The following is an 18,659-nucleotide window of genomic DNA, read 5'->3' as shown; positions in this document are numbered from 1 at the left end:
CTAGCCATAGTGCTCAGGTGAGCGATGTGGCCCCTGGGCCTCTTGTTTGAGAAGGTTATAGTAGAGTGGATTCTATCAAAGCAGTACTCTGCAAAATTCTCTAACAGAGTCTGAACATGTTCACATTCCCACAACAAGTGTTCAATTGTTTCAGTTTCTGTTTTACAAAGAGTACATACATTACTGTCAATTTTTTTAATTTTATGCAGGAAGGAATTTGTTGCTAGTATTTTATGATTTATTCTAAATTGGAACCACTGAAGTTTTGTGTTTTTTGTAATTTTGAATCTTGACGTACTTCACAGAACATTATATTCCCAAAAGTTCGGACAAATTTTAAAGCATCTGTTTTTTAAAGTTTTAAACTGCTTCACTGATGTCTTTATACAGCTCTTTAGCTCACCTGAGCCGAAGGCTCACGTGAATTTCTCTGATCAAAATTTATCCGGTCGTCGATGCTGTAAACTTTTCGTATTTCCATTTTCTTCTTAACATAATGAAAAAGTTTCAAGTTTGTTCAAATCATAACCACCGGGAGTAGTGTGAGGCCAAGACAGGGGATAAAGGTTTTACATAGAAAGATGTAGGAAAAATCATTTTTAAATCTTCTCAAGAACAGCACAGCCATGGTTATTCATGACCCAAAGAAAAGTTTACAGATGACACACAACAGATGGATGCTGGACAAGTACTTTTGAGTAGAAAAGCTCACTTTAGTATTTTCCTCAGGTGAGCTAAAAATGCAAACATATGTATACAAATCAAAAGATTGAAAATAGGCAAATTAATAGATTGAAGAAAATTATCAGGGTATTCTGTTTGAATTTTAATCATCATATTCAGACAGACATGGAAGAACAAACAATACACTAACTACATAATTTGGAAACCAAGCCCATCTAGTACTATTTGAGAAAGATTTGTTAATCTAAACTTTAATCTTTTCTGGGGTAGTGGTTCTTGAGGAGAATTTCTATAACCAATTTTTATTTTTACCTTTTCATAATTACCAGTATCTCCCCTTGGGACAAGCCTTGGCCCTTCATTTGAACAATTCAAAATTCCCTTTGCCCAAGAATGCTTTGTGCCAACTTTAGTTAAATTTGCCCAATGGTTCTGAAGAAGAAGTTGAAAATGTGAAAAGTTTACAAACAGAGAGAAAGAGGCAGACACCGGACAATGGGTGATCAGAAATGCTTCATTTGAGCTTTCATCTCAGGTGAGGTTAAAAACCATGAGCACATCAAACTTGGACACAGACATGTCCTAAAAATAATAAGCAAGAATTTTTTTTTTTCCTTTAAGAACAAGTAAGAGTCACAAGAAATTCTTCTTATGACTTCAGCATTTTCTTCCTTAAATGATAGAAACTACTGGTACACCCTGCTATTCTAGAACTTGGGAGTTATCTCTGGAAACAACTGAAAAAAAATAACTTGTCAACATAATGGATTAAAATAGAAACAGCATAAAAACATGTTCGTATATTTTTATTGTAATGGTACAAAGTTCAAATAACATATCTTGTATTCATCTCAATAAGATATCCACCAACAGAAATTATATAATATAAAAAACAAAATTCATGGGAAGTAACCAGGTTACAACCTAATGACAGACTATTAAACTGAGTACTCGTTAAAATCCAGTAGTAAAAGATAAATATTTTTATGTTTCGCAGGCATGTATTGGTAGCTATGGGTTTCCACTTCTTTTTTTATTATTCCCTAATCACAACCACATTTCAATCAATGCATTCATAAACATTTGTAGAAAAAGATTTCAATAACAATCAATTCAGATATATCTACATGTTGCTTTTTCATTAAACTGTCTTCTGGATATTTGAGCTGGAATTCTTGTAGATAAATTAAAGACCACTAGGATTTTAATTTCACTCCTTAAGGCCTAAGAAAAATGTTATGATAATATTGCAAAGAAGGAGGGGGAGACATTAGTTATATCTGTGTATGAGAAAGGGCAGTAACTCTAGCTGAGGTAAGATTTTGAATTGAGATTTTTCTAGAAAGTCTCTGAACAGACCAGGAAGAATCAACAGTGAAGTATTTAAGATTATATTACCATTTAACACAATAGTTTCATGTCCCCCCCCCCCAATCATCCTGGTTCAAAACAATTTCAGAAGACACATCAAAATGCACCTACTTTTCTATTTCTTTAAAATAAGATTTCCATCATGCAGAATTGCCAGTATTTCTAAACTACTTCCAACAAGCCTCAATTGAAAAATAAATACCTCTTTTATGTAGCATAAACAATACTTGCAAAATTCTTTGGCACATGAACTCCAGTGAGTATTAACAATATTTGCAAATAATGGTGATCTTATCCCCATTCAATATCTAAATAAACTCATACAATTCTAAAAATCAAAGTGAACCAGACATAACTTAAGGTTGTGTGCACAAAATACTGAGTAGATGACAGGCAAATTTTGTTTAAATTCATGCAGTCAGTCTTCTTTTAAATAATTATATGCATGAACATGGAATGAGGAAAAAACCCTCTCTGTTTCAACAAATACATGTATACCATCATGCCATAAATACTATTCATAAGTCCTTATTTTTATTGACTAAACAAGGGAAATATTTGCTCATTTTGATTCCCATGCTGGTACTCTTATTTGTTCAAAGAAATATCATATTTGCTCTGATTTACTCAGAGCCAAAGCTCCAAACATCAAATACCTGTAAAATTTTTCCTGGAGATAAATTTAGGAATATATCTCCTTGTTTTAAACATATTTGTCCAAAAATATTCAAATTTGTTTGTTTCTGAGGAAAATACTGCAATTTACCAAAACCATGCAAATAGTCCAAGAATAGAATAATATATATATGCACGTTTTGTGAAAAAGTATGGTGGGTTACACAACATTTTTACACAAGTTCCTCTACAATGACCCAAAAATCTCTAGTAACATTCATCCAAATCTAAATTTCTTTAAAACTAAACCATATAGCATCAATAAGTTCTTTAATCAAACAATAAATTTAAGAAAATATTTTTTTTTCTTTCACGAATATATCCAACAATAATCAGACCTGATTTACTCCCCTTTACTATGACACACTTTCTTGTGTTGAGCACTCTGGAGAAGTCACTGTGGGTTCTTTATTAGCATTGCTTAGTTCCCCATTAGATAAACTTGTGGAGAGTCCATTGCATGAGTCACTATTTACCACTGTCTTTGCACCGGTCCCATTACTTTGTAAAGGATTTGATAAAGCACCATTTTCTGAGTGACCTAAATTTGTATCACAGTCACTGTTTAATGCTGAACTCTGCACTTTGCTTGGGGAACAGATTGGGGACAAAGTTTCAATGCACTGATCCATCCCAGAGGTCTGTCCATTGTTTGAAAGCTCCTCTGAGGACTTTGATGTGCTTTTCTCAGGGGATGAATTGTGGAAAAGGGATGAAGATAAGACACTGACTGGGGACTTGCCTTCGATGATGTCAGACAAAGTTCGGTTTAAGGTGTCTGGATTTTCCAAGTCTTCGTCATTATCCTCATCACTTTCACTCAAAGAACCATTACGATATGGTGGTCTTGATACTGAGGAATTGTGGGATAGCCTCAGTTGGAGTACCTGGCAAAAAAATAATAAATAATTAGGTTTAATTTGCCAAGTTTCTAAGAACCAAGAATCATTCAAATAAGAGTTGTTTCCCTTTAATTAACCTGCCAAGATGTTACTGTGTTTTTAAATACATTGTTACTTTAAACAGAAAGGTTTATATCTTGAAATGTTAGCACTAATTTTTAAGGAAATGGTAGGGAAACAATCCATGCCCATGATAAACCAAAAGTTAGATAATTATCAAAAGTATATAAGTTTCAAAACCAAAATTTAACAAATTTAAATTAATTAAGCAACAAATGTTTTGAAATAAAGAATTGCAAATCACAATGAGTCATTTTAATCAAAATTTGTATCATATTTGCAATACTGATAAAAATATTAACTATCTTCTTCAGTAAATTTCTGTTGGTGTATCAAACAAAAAAACAAATAATACATGTATAAAATATTCTGAATATATGTACATTCATTAATTGGAATATCAATTATACTTTGGAGTGAAGAATTATGATTATTCTTAGTGATATGATAAATTATAAAGCGCTTATCTTATAATATAAATTTACGTATATATATGAATATGTATATAATATATAAAACTGAAGTCACTGATTATATCTTACATGGGTAATGTTAAATTGTTGTTCAGTGTATAATGATAAAAAGGATGAGGTAAAGAAATGAGAAATTTTATAAAGAATTTTGTTTTTTCCTCATTTTTTTTAACTTTACCATATTAGAAACGTACAAGTTCACTGTAGAAAACAAAAAAAAGCAATGAAAAAAAACCAATATTCTGTACCAAACTTGACTCATGAAAAAATTGATCCATCAAATCTGATTAATATATGTTAGAGCTGTATGATAGAGAAAAGACTGCAGTGTGATCAAATGGGGATTGGTGACACAATCTACTTTAAGCTGAAGCAAAATATTTAATACAAACAACAGCTAAACTGTCTCATAAAAGCATGACAATAATTAGAGAATCCTCTCCCTAATATCTGGTATTTTTAATTAATAGTCTATTCATTGACTGTCTGTAATAACCTGAAGCCTTGAAAGAGTTTATAGTCTCAGATCACTCTTGCTAAATAGGTAGAACATTAATATTTGAAGTTTATGAAAACTGTTTTGCAAAACAGAAACTTTAATAAAACAATTGAAAACTAGTAACTTGAACAACAATTGCTCTTAAAAAACACTGGTAAACAAAACAAACAAACAAAACAAACCAGACAAACAAACAAAATCAAAAGGAAAAAGCATGCAAATTCCCACCTATTTTTACATCAAATTTAATTAGTAACCATTCACAAATTTCAGTTAGAATGTTAAAAGTAAACCTTCATTTTCATTTTCAAGCCTTCAATGGAAAACATTTTTAAACCATGTTTACTTCAATAAACTGTTTTCAAGCAGGATGACATTAAATGCAGTACAGACAGATCAAAGGTGAAAAGGTTAGGACACCCACACACTAGGGTCACTGAGTGCAGAAGAGCCACATGCATCAATCTGACATACTTCATCTTGTAGATCATAGATTCGGTTGGCCAAGTCTTGGCTGCCATCTTTTGCATCCAATCGATCAGCTGTGAGAAGTTCCTCCTTCTGCAAAATTTCATTAATTTCACGATAATTGAAAATTTGAGTAACCACAGAGATAATACTGAAATAGAATCAACTTTGAAAAAAAATTCCAAGAATCTTTGAAGTTTGTGATATCTGCCTCCAAACAAGATCATCATATCACATCACCTAAATGTACGTGTACAGTACCTGGATTTCAAGTTCAGCTATTTTTCGTTTGAGTTCTGCCAAAGTCTGGGCTTGCTCGGCATCTTTGATTTTTGTCATCACAGACTCTTCTTTTCTCTACAAGACATTTATTTTAATTCATCTAATTGTTCTGCTTAATTCTTACTTTTCAATTACATATACAACACATAATTTTGTTTATGCGCTTCAGGTATGTAATCTTGCACCTGGGACAAAATCATGTCAGGTTAAACCTCAATATTCTTAAGGAATAACTGTCTTATTTTTTGGATTCATGATGTGATCAATCGAGTGGCTTGCGTGATAATTTGCATAAACGCCGAAGGCGTTTATGCATAAAATTATCACGCAAGCCAATCGATTGATCATCGTCATGAATCCAAAAAATAAGACAGTTATTCCTTATATTTACATGCTCCTGATTCTGCAAATTCCCGTGCTAATAGCCCCGCTTCTGTCTCTATTTGTCCTGCCCCGCACGTGATTTTTCTTAACCGCGCCTATCGATGAACCAGTAGATTTATGTAGAAATAAAGTATTTTTACAACTTGTAATTTTATCTCGGACAAAGACATTGGAAATGTAAATATTTAGAAATAAAGTATTTTTACAACTTGTAATTTCATCTCGGACAAAGACATTGGAAATGTAAATATTAATCTATCACAATCCTTTATATATTCCTTGATACTTGCAGCAAATATAAAATTTAAGCTGAATCATAAATTCCAACTATATAGTAAACAACTTTTATTTGTGTGCGAGAAATATATGCGAGTTTCATGATCTCCTTTTCACTCGCGAATATATCTCACTGCGAACCCTTTATTTGTGTATTTGTGTAGAATTTATGCCTCAAAATTAATTGTTGCAGATGGATTTCAAATTGATGAATCACATAAAAAAAGATTTCATGAATAAAAGTTGATTTTCAGTAATCATAATGTAATCTATAAATTTAAATGCCAGCAAAAATCATAAGGTACCAAACTATAATTCCAACAATCGTGCTGTATGTATATACCTGTGCCTCTAAGTTGTCCATTTTTCTACACATTTCTTTGATCTGGTTCCTGAGGTCTTTTTCCTGAGCCTCCTGAAGTTCTATCTGAGATTTCAGGGACTTGTTCTCCTCGTCCATTCTCCTGATTTGATTTGTGCAGATATGGTTCTGAGAAGGAAAAAAAATGATGAAAAGCTATAACCAATCAAGTTAATTGTGTATAAATCGTACATTTGTTCAGGAAACCAATTACTCTTGTTCAATCATAAGGATAATAGTTCGAGAAAAAAAAATCATCTCACAGAAAAACAAAAATTTCTCATTGTAATCACAATTTTTTTTTGAGATTTATAATTTTCTTCTACATAATATATGGTTCTATGGTCTATCAATCCTGTTTTTTCCCCTTCCACTCCTACCTGTGTTTCAAATTCCATGACTTTTTGTTTGGCCTCCTTCAGTTCTGACAAGGACGCTGCCTCCCGAATTTTGACAGACATCACCTCCTCCTGAAGTTGCCGAATCTCGTGCTTGTTACTATTTTTATCTTTTGGAGAAGAAGGGTCTTGACTGGACTTGATAAGGTAGTCCTGAAACATCAAAAGGAAAATATTTAAAACTGATTCTTATCAAAGTTTCTTTAAGTAAACACCTACAGTCAAACCTCATTATCTCAAACTCGAAGGGACTGAGAAAATACTTTGAAATAACTGAGGATTGAAGATATCCAGGGTATAATACATGTACTTAAGGAATAAGCAGTTGGGACTTCAAAATGACTTCAACATATCCATTGTATTTGAGATATCCATGTTCGAGACACTGAAGTTCAACTGTATATTTAAAATTTTGCACAGGTCAAAGATACTATAAAAATCATATATTATGTCACCGTAATAAAAAATTGGGTACATATACCATAAAGGTATAAAATTGTTCCAAATATCATGACAACCAAATCAATAAAAGATTAGAGTTACCTCCCACTGCGACTCTAAATCGTAGACTTTGTGCTTCATTTCCTTCAGAGAGAGATTAGCCTCAGCTTCCCTCAGTTTGACAGCTATAAGTTCCTCTTGTAAATGTTGGACATCATTGCTGGGAGCTTTCTGTAGCTGTATGTTTGTCTACAAAATAAAACATATGTCAGTATTTTACAAATTATCTGTCATGATGAATATCTTCTAAGCAATATGATTTTGTATCTTCTTAAGTCATTTCACTGTGACTTGCACCCTGTTTTTGTTCCAGAAACCCATAAAGTTGAAATAGATATTCTGTGGTGAATTCAAATTATATAGAATATTTCTTTTACTTTATCAATTTTTATCCTTTTTAAGATGACAGTTGAACAATCACTCACGTCCTCCAGTTCCTTGATTTTAGTCCGGAGCTCCTTGACCAGTGATTCAGTGTCAGCGTCCTTCAGACGTAGAGCGATGACCTCTTCCTGTAGATGACCTATCACATTCTGAGCCTCATCTTCATCTAATGAGGAGGCAGAAGTGATACTGCTGGTCTGAAAGTAAAGGGAAATATTTAAATTTTGTTGTATATAAAGAAATTTTATCAATATCATATTTTTAAAAGTAAAACTTTATTATCAGATGTACCTAATTACATTACATATCTTTTATAATGTTTAATGGGCTTTACAGACACCAACATTTACCAAAGTTAGTAGTTGTTTTTTTATCCCTTTGCTTCCCAAATAATATAGAAAGAATATAGTAAGACACAACAATCAAAAGTTTGAAGTTCACTATGTTTGAATGTAGAAATTCCTGCCAAAAAAATACTTTGACTATGATGCTTTTTTATCTTAAAAGTGCTTTAATTAACAAAATGACTTCAATACAAGTACTTGCAATGTGCAGGGAATAATGCATAGAAGATCGATAAATAGAAGGGATGCATTTTTCATAGCTTTACTTCATAGATCATTACACAATGATATAAATACTTTTACCTTACATAAACTAATTAAAGGATATAAATGTAATATTCACCTCCAAATGTAAATATGAAACATACGATACGAAGGACTGAAGTGCAAGACATTCTGAATACAGTGCAACAGGACAAGATATACTTGTATTATAAAACTTACTACTAAATTCATCTTCAACAGAATGAAAAAGTTCTGATGTTAATGACTATAATACAGTAATAATTAATATATATTTCTTGAAGGTATCATACTCAAATTATTACCTATTTATACCAAGTTTTCATTATACATGATGATGCATTAATTTGATTGATGCAATAAAAGCTATAACATTTAATTCACACTAAATCCAATACACTAAGGATGCACTATATACAGACTTTTCACTAATCAGTACTAACCCTATCCTTTATATCCCCTATAAGTGTGTTAGCTTCCTCGAGTTTTCGTGATGTATCGAGGAGCTTCTGTTTCGTTGTGGACAGATTGTTTTTCAGGGCGTACGTTTCTTCAGCCTCCTGTGCTCTGGTTACTTGGTATTGAATTAGTCTATCGGCTAATGAGGCAGATTCCTGTCCAAATCAAATTGTCAAACAGTTCTCAATAGTTCTTTAAAATATTAAGAATAGGATCAGTATTTTCAATCAATGCATATGGAACAATCTTTTCTTAGAGCTTTTAATGAATATAGATATGAATGCAAAATGTATCTTTCTCATTAAAACAATCTGAAATATGAGAAATTCTTTACTTAAAATTTTCCAGCTAAATATTTACCTTTTCAAGGGCATCAATTCGTTGACGAAGAAGTCTATTTTCTGTTCTTAATCTCTAAAAATTAAACAAATATTTACCAATTAAGTACATGTATGAACACTTACATAACTGGGATCAATAAGTAATGCATTATACATAAGCCTCTATATTAAATGTGTTTTTTTCTTATAAGTATGCACCTTTCAGGACACAAAATTTTGATGAGCAACACTTATTTACTGTCAAACTGTGCATGCATTTATTTTATCAGAATTCATATTCTGGCACATTCTTTGAAAACGAACCAAATTATTTTTTATTTAAATATACTACATAGAAATAATGATGGCCCCCTATTTAAGATCGCCCCAAATATTTGCAAGAAATTTTGAATAATTTATGTAAACAAACTGTACATTGTAATTCCAATTTTTATTTACCCTTAATTCTATCTGGTCTTCATTCTCTTTGCTTTTTAGTGCTGTGTATTCCTTTTCTATTCTGAAAAGATAAAATGATACAAAGGAAATCAGTTATAATTGAATGAATGCAAGGTGATTTTTAATCATATAAATGCATTAGTTTCGAGAGCTCACCATTACTTTTCAGTTGTTTCTATTTATTTAATATAATCATTGGTATAATGGATTAATTTCACAAGATTATGTGATGCACCATACACATGTACAATAAATACATGTTATAAATTCCATTGAAATGTTAAATTTACTTTTTATTCGCAGACTTGTGTTAAGAATCATGACATTAGAAATTTTAACATTTGCTTGTTGTTCAATTAAGTTTTTGACAAGGACAATTTTTTTTTTTTGCAAAACATATTTTTTCTTCAAATTATCTCTGGGTTCAGCAAGTATGACCTGTGTTACATCACACTGAAACAGAATCTGACAGCTGGGTTAACCTAGTTTTTTGTTTTTTTAGGAGGTTGGAATTGTGACATAAGCAAACCACATTTGTACACCTTTCACCTCAAGGCATTCCAAGTACACAAACCTGTGTGTTTCTTTCTTATATGTCCTAATTAATTTCATGTTAATGTGGAACACAAAGAGAGAAAGTCAACTCTTCCCCTCCCACCTTTTTATTAGTAGATGTGTTTATGAAACACAGATGACCTGATGATATGGCCATCCCCCCCCCCCCCAACAATGTACCTGCATCTCCATTTAAAAAAACTTGAATCTTCATTAAATCTTATGATGAAATAGTTCAAAGAAGTTAAAACGAAGTTTAACAGATGATTATGTATGTGTTCACTCTACCTATAAATAAACAAAAGTTTGTAATACATGTACTTTGTTAGAGGACTACGTAGATAAATCAATAAGCAAAACAAAATAGATGACACATCACAGAAATTGACATTCTTAAATCCATATAATATAAATTATAAATTAAAAATCCCAGGTAAAAATTTTTAATTGCTTGTTTAAAAACATTGTTGATCAATAATGTACATGTCAGCTAACTCTCTGTGGCATTGCAAATTGAAAGATAAGTCAATTGGGATGATCTAATCATCAGCTCAAATTACCCATAGGTTGTCTTCAGTATGCAAAGATTACTTAGATTAAATTCTCTCCTGTTCAAAAAAAGCAAAGAAGCCGCCAATACATTTTGACAAGTCAGGTAAATTGTTGTAACATGAGTATGACAAATAGACAACAAGTAATCCATCTCCACATATAGTGTTTTCACTCCTTTTAATGACCCATAAATATCCAGTATCAAAAACTTGTTTTTTTGTGGGTTTTTTTTTTAAATCATCATCACCATTGTGAGATTCCAATATGAAGAACATCCTACAGTCTCTGTAATCTTACTTTGTTTACTTTCGTGAAAGATATAATGAGACACCATAAAGAGTACTTTTTTAAGTACAAAGTAGCAACACAGAATATACTATGGTATATACTGTAAACCAATAGTTATATGCATTATTTTCTTTTCCCAAATTTCCATAATTATCAAAACTGCTCCTCAATAAATAACATTGGAGGTATCCCATTTCATTTATCTTTGATAAGTCTTTATGATAAATAATAACTGTTTCATTACCATATCGGAGAGCTTGATGTGTTGCTTGCTTATCTTGCAGATATATCTTGCATACATATATAAGAGATGGTTTACTGTATTCTGGGGAGTCTGAACTCATTCACTATAATCATATTTAATTTGATTATATAATTATATATCTAATATTCATACAATTTTATTACTGTGCCCTTCTTAAGCAATACAAAATACAATAGCGTACCAGTTTCTTATTCTATACTGTATACCAACACGTTTTTCTTGCAATGTGATGCTTCACAAGTTTCCAGCTTTACACATATCAGCAAACCACAAAACATATATGGGTCAAACCTTTGAAATTTAAGGAAAAAGAAAGAAATGTTATTCATTCCTTTAAAAATCTGTTGAAAGCTGGGCATACATGTAGTAGTTTATTAATCTCTCATAAGACGAAGGATAATAAATTATCCCTGTAGGCTTTATATGGAAGGTGACTACCAAAACCTGTTGCAAGATATTGTCTACATCCTGGGTAGTGTTGACATTTTCAACTTGTAAATGATTTGATGATAATCAAACAATGAAGAAAAAATTCGACCCCACAGCACAAACGAGTGACAATTAAATATCTCCTTAGTAAGTTTATCTTCATTTCTCTTCTCCCTCAGGACATAGAGCACAGACAGCACACACGCAGGAGATGGAAACAAAAAGATGAACTCTGGCATTAAAGAGAGCTTTAATGGGTGATTAATCAACAAAAGAGATTCTGTCCACTCCACCTGCAATGTATGGTGGACCTTTAATAACAGAGACCAGCGCCTGTAAGGTCAATTCCCCATAATGCTCAGATAAGAAAGAGATACTGGCCATTTACAATGTACCCATTAGACCTTCAAAAATTCTCCATTAGCCTTGAATGTACTTTATTGAAACAAATATTTAGTTTCTTTCACAATTCTTTTTTCTAAAATACTTTGTCTCAATATTCATTGTGGAACTTCACCAAATCAGGTATTTTTCACTCATCTGCCTTGTAGTATCACATTATTTTCTTAAACATTTTCTGCTTATTCGAAAAAAAAAGTTTATAAAAAGAAAATGCATGTTTCACATCATCATTAGAGAATACTTTTATCAACTCAGATTATTTAAAATGCAACAGTTCACATCAAAGTCATCTAGAAGTCCCAGCAGAATGACTAAACTCTTTGAACTTATAATGAGCTACAAGTGTATGAAGAATTCTCATTAGTTCCACATTTTAATTAAAATACTCACCCTGATTCTGAGAAACAGCTGCCTCCATAGTCATCATCTCCATAGTCCACAAAATCCATTGGAAAATCTTACATAATGCTGAGGCTGCAGCCATTGGTCATATTAAACCATTGGTGCAACTCTACCCAGTCAATACCCTCAATGAAAGTTAAAACTCTGCTGCATGAACAACATGCATATATAGTCACCAGGCTAAAATACTGTCAACTGCATTACACTTCACACCTGTCACATATGCAATTAAAATCACATTTTTCTACAAAATTTTCAGGAGTAAATCAGTTCATTAATTTCCTTCTGAAACAAGAAAGACTGTATTGATTATATGTTCCATAAAATCCAAATTCCACAGAAATGAGTCCAGACCTTCCCAGCTGGTGTCAATGGACAATTTACACCTTACACTTCCTCAAAACAGAGTCTGAATATAGGACCTTTAACACCACGTAACCACCCATCTATGACCTTCATGGTGACAAAATAAGATGTTCCATTATCATACAATGTGCTCAAATTACAAACCATTCATTCTCAAAGCACAGTGATCCCTTGAAATATATGTGAAACTTTTCTCTCCAGGTAAAATTGACTTCTTTCCCAATTTGCACAATGAATTATTCAATGTTGTGTCACCCCTGAAACCTATGTAACTAAGCCCATATTGAAACTTTGTTAGTAATGTCAAGAGTTAAAGTAACCCCTCGTAAAATTTGGAAAAATTTAAACTCACACAACAACCATATTTCCTCCCTTTCAAATATTTGGCTTTGAGATAATATTGTTCAAAATTTAAAATTTCATTGTAAAAGAACCTTATAGTATACATTCACTTTAAGCTGTTTATACAAAATCCAACTGGATAAAAAGGTTTACCTGCATGTATACATGAACTATGTACAATACAATGATGCATAACACAGATTATATGAACACATGATTAAAATTCCAACAGCCCCTAAAGACCAATTGTTTACATGAACTTTCTATTCAAAGCTTTTAAAGAGATGCTGTTCAAATTACATACAGGCGGCACGACTATTGGGTATAATAAAATCCAACCTTATATATCATGTAGGTATAAAATCAACGAGATATATCATGTAGGGACAATCAATTCATTTGTCACAATATTATTCCAAAGTTAAAAAAGATTATCCCCAAATTCTAAAATTGACAACATTTGATAATCATCCTCAATCCAACATTTACACATACCAAGAAAAATCACGAATCACTTAATGTAGCTTTCACATCCGTAAGTTGCCACGAGACATCAAAGGAATAAAAAATTTAACTGACTTGGACGAGGTCATGAAAGGTCGGGCCAAAGCCAGCTAGGGTACTCATTTGTTATTCTAAGTGAATGTGCCTTTTTCCTGAGGGGTAAAACAAAACATGAATTATTAATTCTGGTGCGTATTTCTGTATACACTTATTCCTGAGGCTACATTTTTCTTTTTAATTGTAGAAAATGTGTATTTAAATAGCAAACATTTCAAACTGTTTTAGATATCTTTACAAACTGAGTTTTGACATTATGGCATGTTTCTATTCACTTTAAGGAAATATAGTAAGGTCTAGTATAGATTAGTACAAAAGAATTTTTTCCTTATTTGAAGTTACTCTCTAACTCTGGAGTGTTTAATTCTCACCAAATGTGTATTCTAATATAAGAGAATTAGCAAATTGACAACACAAGGAAATTGCTTGTCATATACTCTTACACGTATCAAAGGTGAAAATCTGAGAGGTAAAGTTTGTTTGTGGAAATCAAATATCTAATAATTCCTTTTATCTTCATGTCATTACGTATGGTCCTGAGAATCTTTGACAGAAATGAATGTCTCCAAAATTATGTCAAGTGAGATATATATATATATATATATATATATATATATATATATATATATATATATATATATATATATATATATATATATATATATATATATATATATTTTTTTTTTTTTTTTTTTGCATTTTTCAAAATACTACTGATACACAGTAAAACAACTTTATCATAGGAATTAGGGTCACATATATGAGCAAGGAAAAAATGACTGGTCAAATAAAAAAAAATAATAATAAAAGATATTGAAAGAATCCTAAATTCATTCTATGGAAGACATGGTTTTTTTTTTAGATGCTTTTAACTGCAGTATGTACCCAAAAGACATAAACATAACATAGGTTACTCAACAGTACACAGATTGACTAGGGGTGAGGGGACTGATCTTTCATCATAATCAAAGAAAAAAAATTATGAACACTTACAACAGCTGGGTTAAAATATTCAACAATAGATACAATTTATATCTTGCACAGAAGACAGGGTCTTTTCTAACTATGACACATGGCTGACAATAAATGAAATCTGTAACCTCAGGCATTGAACTAATAGAACTTTTCATCAGCTGCTCATATCAAAATATAATGGAAATAGCATCTTACAATACAGAAATCGATTTACTTGACTATACACATTTATACATGTTACATTTTCATTACAATTAAAAAACACAACTCTGTTATAATGAATATAAAAAGTTATTACTCAAAATGATGCATTCTTTAAGTTATATTTTTCAAGCACCTGTAACATATTTTCTAAGAATAAAGACCATAGCTGCCTGATTTTTTTCAAGACAAAACCCATATAACCACACCATGTAACAACCTGACAATTCTTGTAAAAAATGAATGATGATTTCAACCATTAGGAGAGATTGACTCAGAAACTGCAGAACCATTTCCAATATGCCAAATATTGATTGTGACACACACACACACACTAATGCAGATGATCCCACTAGAAAATTCCATTGAAGAGGGAAAAAATATCAACATTCCATCAGGTTACATTCCTTTCACAGAATTAAATCTTTTGCAATTAATATACAAAATCACTATTTAGGGCTCAAATTCTTATGCTCAAAAAGACGACTTGAGAAACTATTAAATACTGCATATAGATTTAACACTATCAGACTTTGCAAAATTTGGATTAAATATTCCGACTAATTCCCAAGTTCAAATTAACGAAATAATAACCAGAAAAAGAAATCTACACATCAATTCAAACCACAGATCAGAAAATTGGTCATAAATCCTCACAGTTTCTAAAAGAAACTTCCATCCATTTAAATTGTCATTAAAGGCGTGCAAGATGAAATTATAAAGAAATGCAAGGTTCTGAATCGGAGGCTCAAGAGGGAGATATTGACGTGTCAACCCCACACTGGCCACCTGTCAAACAGTGTGACCCACAATACCAATACGTCCAGGTAGAATTTATGGTAAATAAATAAAGAGTAATCCCAGAAAACAAACAAGTCATTGTTACTTTCCACTGGAATCCTATCAAGCCCAATTGTCTGTTTAATCAAGCTAAAACTAAGGGAGATAACTTTCAATAAATATTGTTAACGCTCCGAGTTTTCTGAGGCCCAAGTGGGATACTTTTGTTTGAATAGCATTCCCTTCAAATATATACTTAAAATGTAATGAAAATATTAGGTGTATCCTTCTGAAAGCTTATCTTTAAAGTCCCAGAATATCATTTTATCATTCTCCTTTGTAAATCTACCTGAAGATGAATTTAGAGGAGTTTGGGTGGAATAAATTACATGCTTACTAAGTGTTAAATTCCTCATCCCTTGATTGAATTCCGTGTCATCCTCTTGTATACAAAGAAAACACATAATTGCATATCTGAAATAACATTCACACAGGGATTTAATAGCTTGAAGACATTGAGAGGACTATAAAATTGGATCAAGTTATTTAAACCTTAAAGTTACATATTCTACATCTTAATTTTCCCAGGAAAAGATAATGCCACAATGATATTCTGTGTTATTCTTATGGTTTATATGCTGCATCTGAGAGAGAGAGAGAGAGAAAGAGAAAACAAATAGGACTTTTCTTGGCTTTCACCTCAACTTATATTCACAAAGCTTACAAAATAAGTTTCAGTGTGACAACATTTAATTTACTTTTAATAACACTAGTAATGTTGTATTGCTTAGAACATTACCTTCCTTTTTCTAATTCAAGGATAATTTAACATTGTGTTTTAATCAACATATATAACTTAAGTCATATGACAATTGGAGGTATATATAGTCAATTATTTTTACAATGTGTAATAGTTTCCTTTAGAGTAAAATTTATTTACTAATAAAAAAAAAATCAAAAGAAATATACCTGGGTCGAACTTTCATTAAAACAGCAAGCAGTTCATCCAAGTTTTCCACGAGCGTCATCTTTTCTTAAGATAAATACCCCAACTCTTTTATCCAGCTAGTTCCGAACAATTTCTCATGTTCAAAGTCACACTAATTTTATAGCTGATCATTACATATCCTAATACACACGACAAGTGCACAGTAAATATCCGTGATACCCTCTTATAAACTTCACTAATCTCTTAATCCCTTCATGACAACACTAAGTTCTTCTGTGATAAGTGATTGTCCATTAATTATTACATCACATAAGTACATTTAATCTGTGGTCCCAGTCCCCCGTCTGACTACCGCAGAATCAACAAACCGGCCGGTTCTTAAATATAGACCCACCCAGTCGCCATTGAAGTCAGCAATCTTTTGATCTTTTAATTGAGACTCAAGAATTAAATGGAAAAATAGAATTAAAATTTTCTGTCAATAAAAACATTTAAATAGTGGAGATGTACCATACAGGGGATTAAAGGTATATTATCCAATTTAGAACAGTTTCTTGTTAAAACTTGAAATATTGAGACCTCATGTAGGTCACTGTGACAGAATTAGTCATGCAAAGTGTTAATCCCCCTCATTAATCCTTGATTATAATGAGATTATCCTATTTGATTATGGTTCTGCATCTTAAAAGTTAAGGTCTAAAGTCTTGGTAGCATTTTAGGTCAATTTAAGGATAACCTGCACTACCACAATTGATTGTTACAGATTTTCTGCTAACCTCAAATCCCAGAATTCATTACCTGTCAGCTGTTGCTATGGTAAATTCCCTAGTTTATTATCAATCAGCTGTACAATATAACACACCTTACTGCTATTCTGAAATGAAATCTGAATCCAACTGCTTTTTACTGCCATATAATCAATATACATGTACTGGTAGTATTCAGTCTCAAATGAAAGATTCTTAATCTACATTAAAAGGCTTGGTTTTTGAAAACATGTTCTACAATGTCATCAGAAAAAACATCATCTGTCTCTGGAAAAACTATTTGTAGGAACATTCAGCACAACATGACATTACAACCAATGGGAATTGAAAGAGAATACACATGGGAAATTTCAAACTACAAGGCAGGGCCAATTTTTTTTTTATATTCTCATTGGCTTGTCAGGCCATCACTTTAAATGTTGCTGGTCAAAAACTTTGTTTCCAGTTCCAGTTGACCAATAAATTATAGTTTGAATAACAAGTAGTCTCTGCTGTGACCCTTGCTGTACTGTTTTGTAGTTATATTAAGCACCTGGAAATTGATAGTGTTTTATGTAGAAGAATATCACTTATTCATAAATTCATTACATTGTATTTATTAATGTTTTCTAAACTTATACCACATTTGCTGAAATCAAATCAAAACTACCAGTACATGTATAGGAGGAGAAGCATTTTGAAAAACTTTTTGCATATTCTTTTTTTCAGTAGCTATGACAACAATGATACACCTGCATGTATGTAAAATTATAAGCTTTAATTGCATACTTGTCTACCAAGTTTTATTCAAATCAGACCAAAACTGAACAGTTTTAAAAGGATTCTACATATTATTCTATTTTTATTAACCATTGCAATATTCTTCATCAAAATTAAAAACTCTTACACAATATTAGGTATCAAAATACACGTGTTCAATTTTTATTGAAAATTAAAACAAATCTATATAAGGAGTAGTACTTTTGAAAAAATTCCACAGAATTTCTATTTTTAGTAACCATTGTAATGAAGTTTGTAAAAATCAAAAGCAGATAAATAGAATTCTTTATCTTAGTGCAGTCTATTTTTATGTTCCAAATCTTAATATGAGAAATTGGTCCAAAACTGTAGGAGGAGTAGCATAGTGAAAGAATATTACAGAAAAATTTGATATATCGACTTGTGCATCTAAGTGTAGTTACAAAGTCTTTAATATTGAAATCAGACTTAAACTTTTGGAGAAGTAGCAATTTGAGTTTCACAAAAACTTCTAATTTTAGTGGCCATGGCAACTACATTCTTT

The 18,659-nt window shown here is 31.6% G+C and overlaps 1 protein-coding gene across 3 annotated transcripts in view; it reads right to left on the bottom strand.

Annotated features, from left to right (window-relative positions):
* Positions 1–1,473: 1,473 nt before the first annotated feature.
* LOC133192000 (ecotropic viral integration site 5 ortholog-like) overlaps positions 1,474–18,659 on the bottom strand; it is a 29,021-nt gene continuing 11,835 nt past the window's right edge. For all 3 annotated transcript variants that reach the window (XM_061327818.1, XM_061327819.1, XM_061327820.1), the window contains 10 exons: positions 9,544–9,604; positions 9,125–9,178; positions 8,749–8,919; positions 7,760–7,915; positions 7,377–7,523; positions 6,816–6,986; positions 6,418–6,564; positions 5,394–5,489; positions 5,139–5,225; positions 1,474–3,617 (listed from right to left, as the gene is read on the bottom strand). In XM_061327818.1, coding sequence (XP_061183802.1) covers positions 3,087–3,617; positions 5,139–5,225; positions 5,394–5,489; positions 6,418–6,564; positions 6,816–6,986; positions 7,377–7,523; positions 7,760–7,915; positions 8,749–8,919; positions 9,125–9,178; positions 9,544–9,604 — 1,621 coding nt within the window. In that variant the 3' untranslated portion in view covers positions 1,474–3,086. The remainder of the gene's footprint in view (positions 3,618–5,138; positions 5,226–5,393; positions 5,490–6,417; positions 6,565–6,815; positions 6,987–7,376; positions 7,524–7,759; positions 7,916–8,748; positions 8,920–9,124; positions 9,179–9,543; positions 9,605–18,659) is intronic.

The sequence above is a fragment of the Saccostrea echinata genome, unplaced genomic scaffold, assembly GCF_033153115.1.
Source record: "Saccostrea echinata isolate AGI-Se365-2 ecotype Australia unplaced genomic scaffold, CSIRO_AGI_Sech_v1 ptg000025l, whole genome shotgun sequence".
In the NCBI taxonomy this organism is placed as follows: Eukaryota; Metazoa; Mollusca; class Bivalvia; order Ostreida; family Ostreidae; genus Saccostrea; species Saccostrea echinata.
The sequence above is the reverse complement of the archived record's forward strand: the minus strand, read 5'-3'. Positions and strand labels throughout refer to the sequence as shown.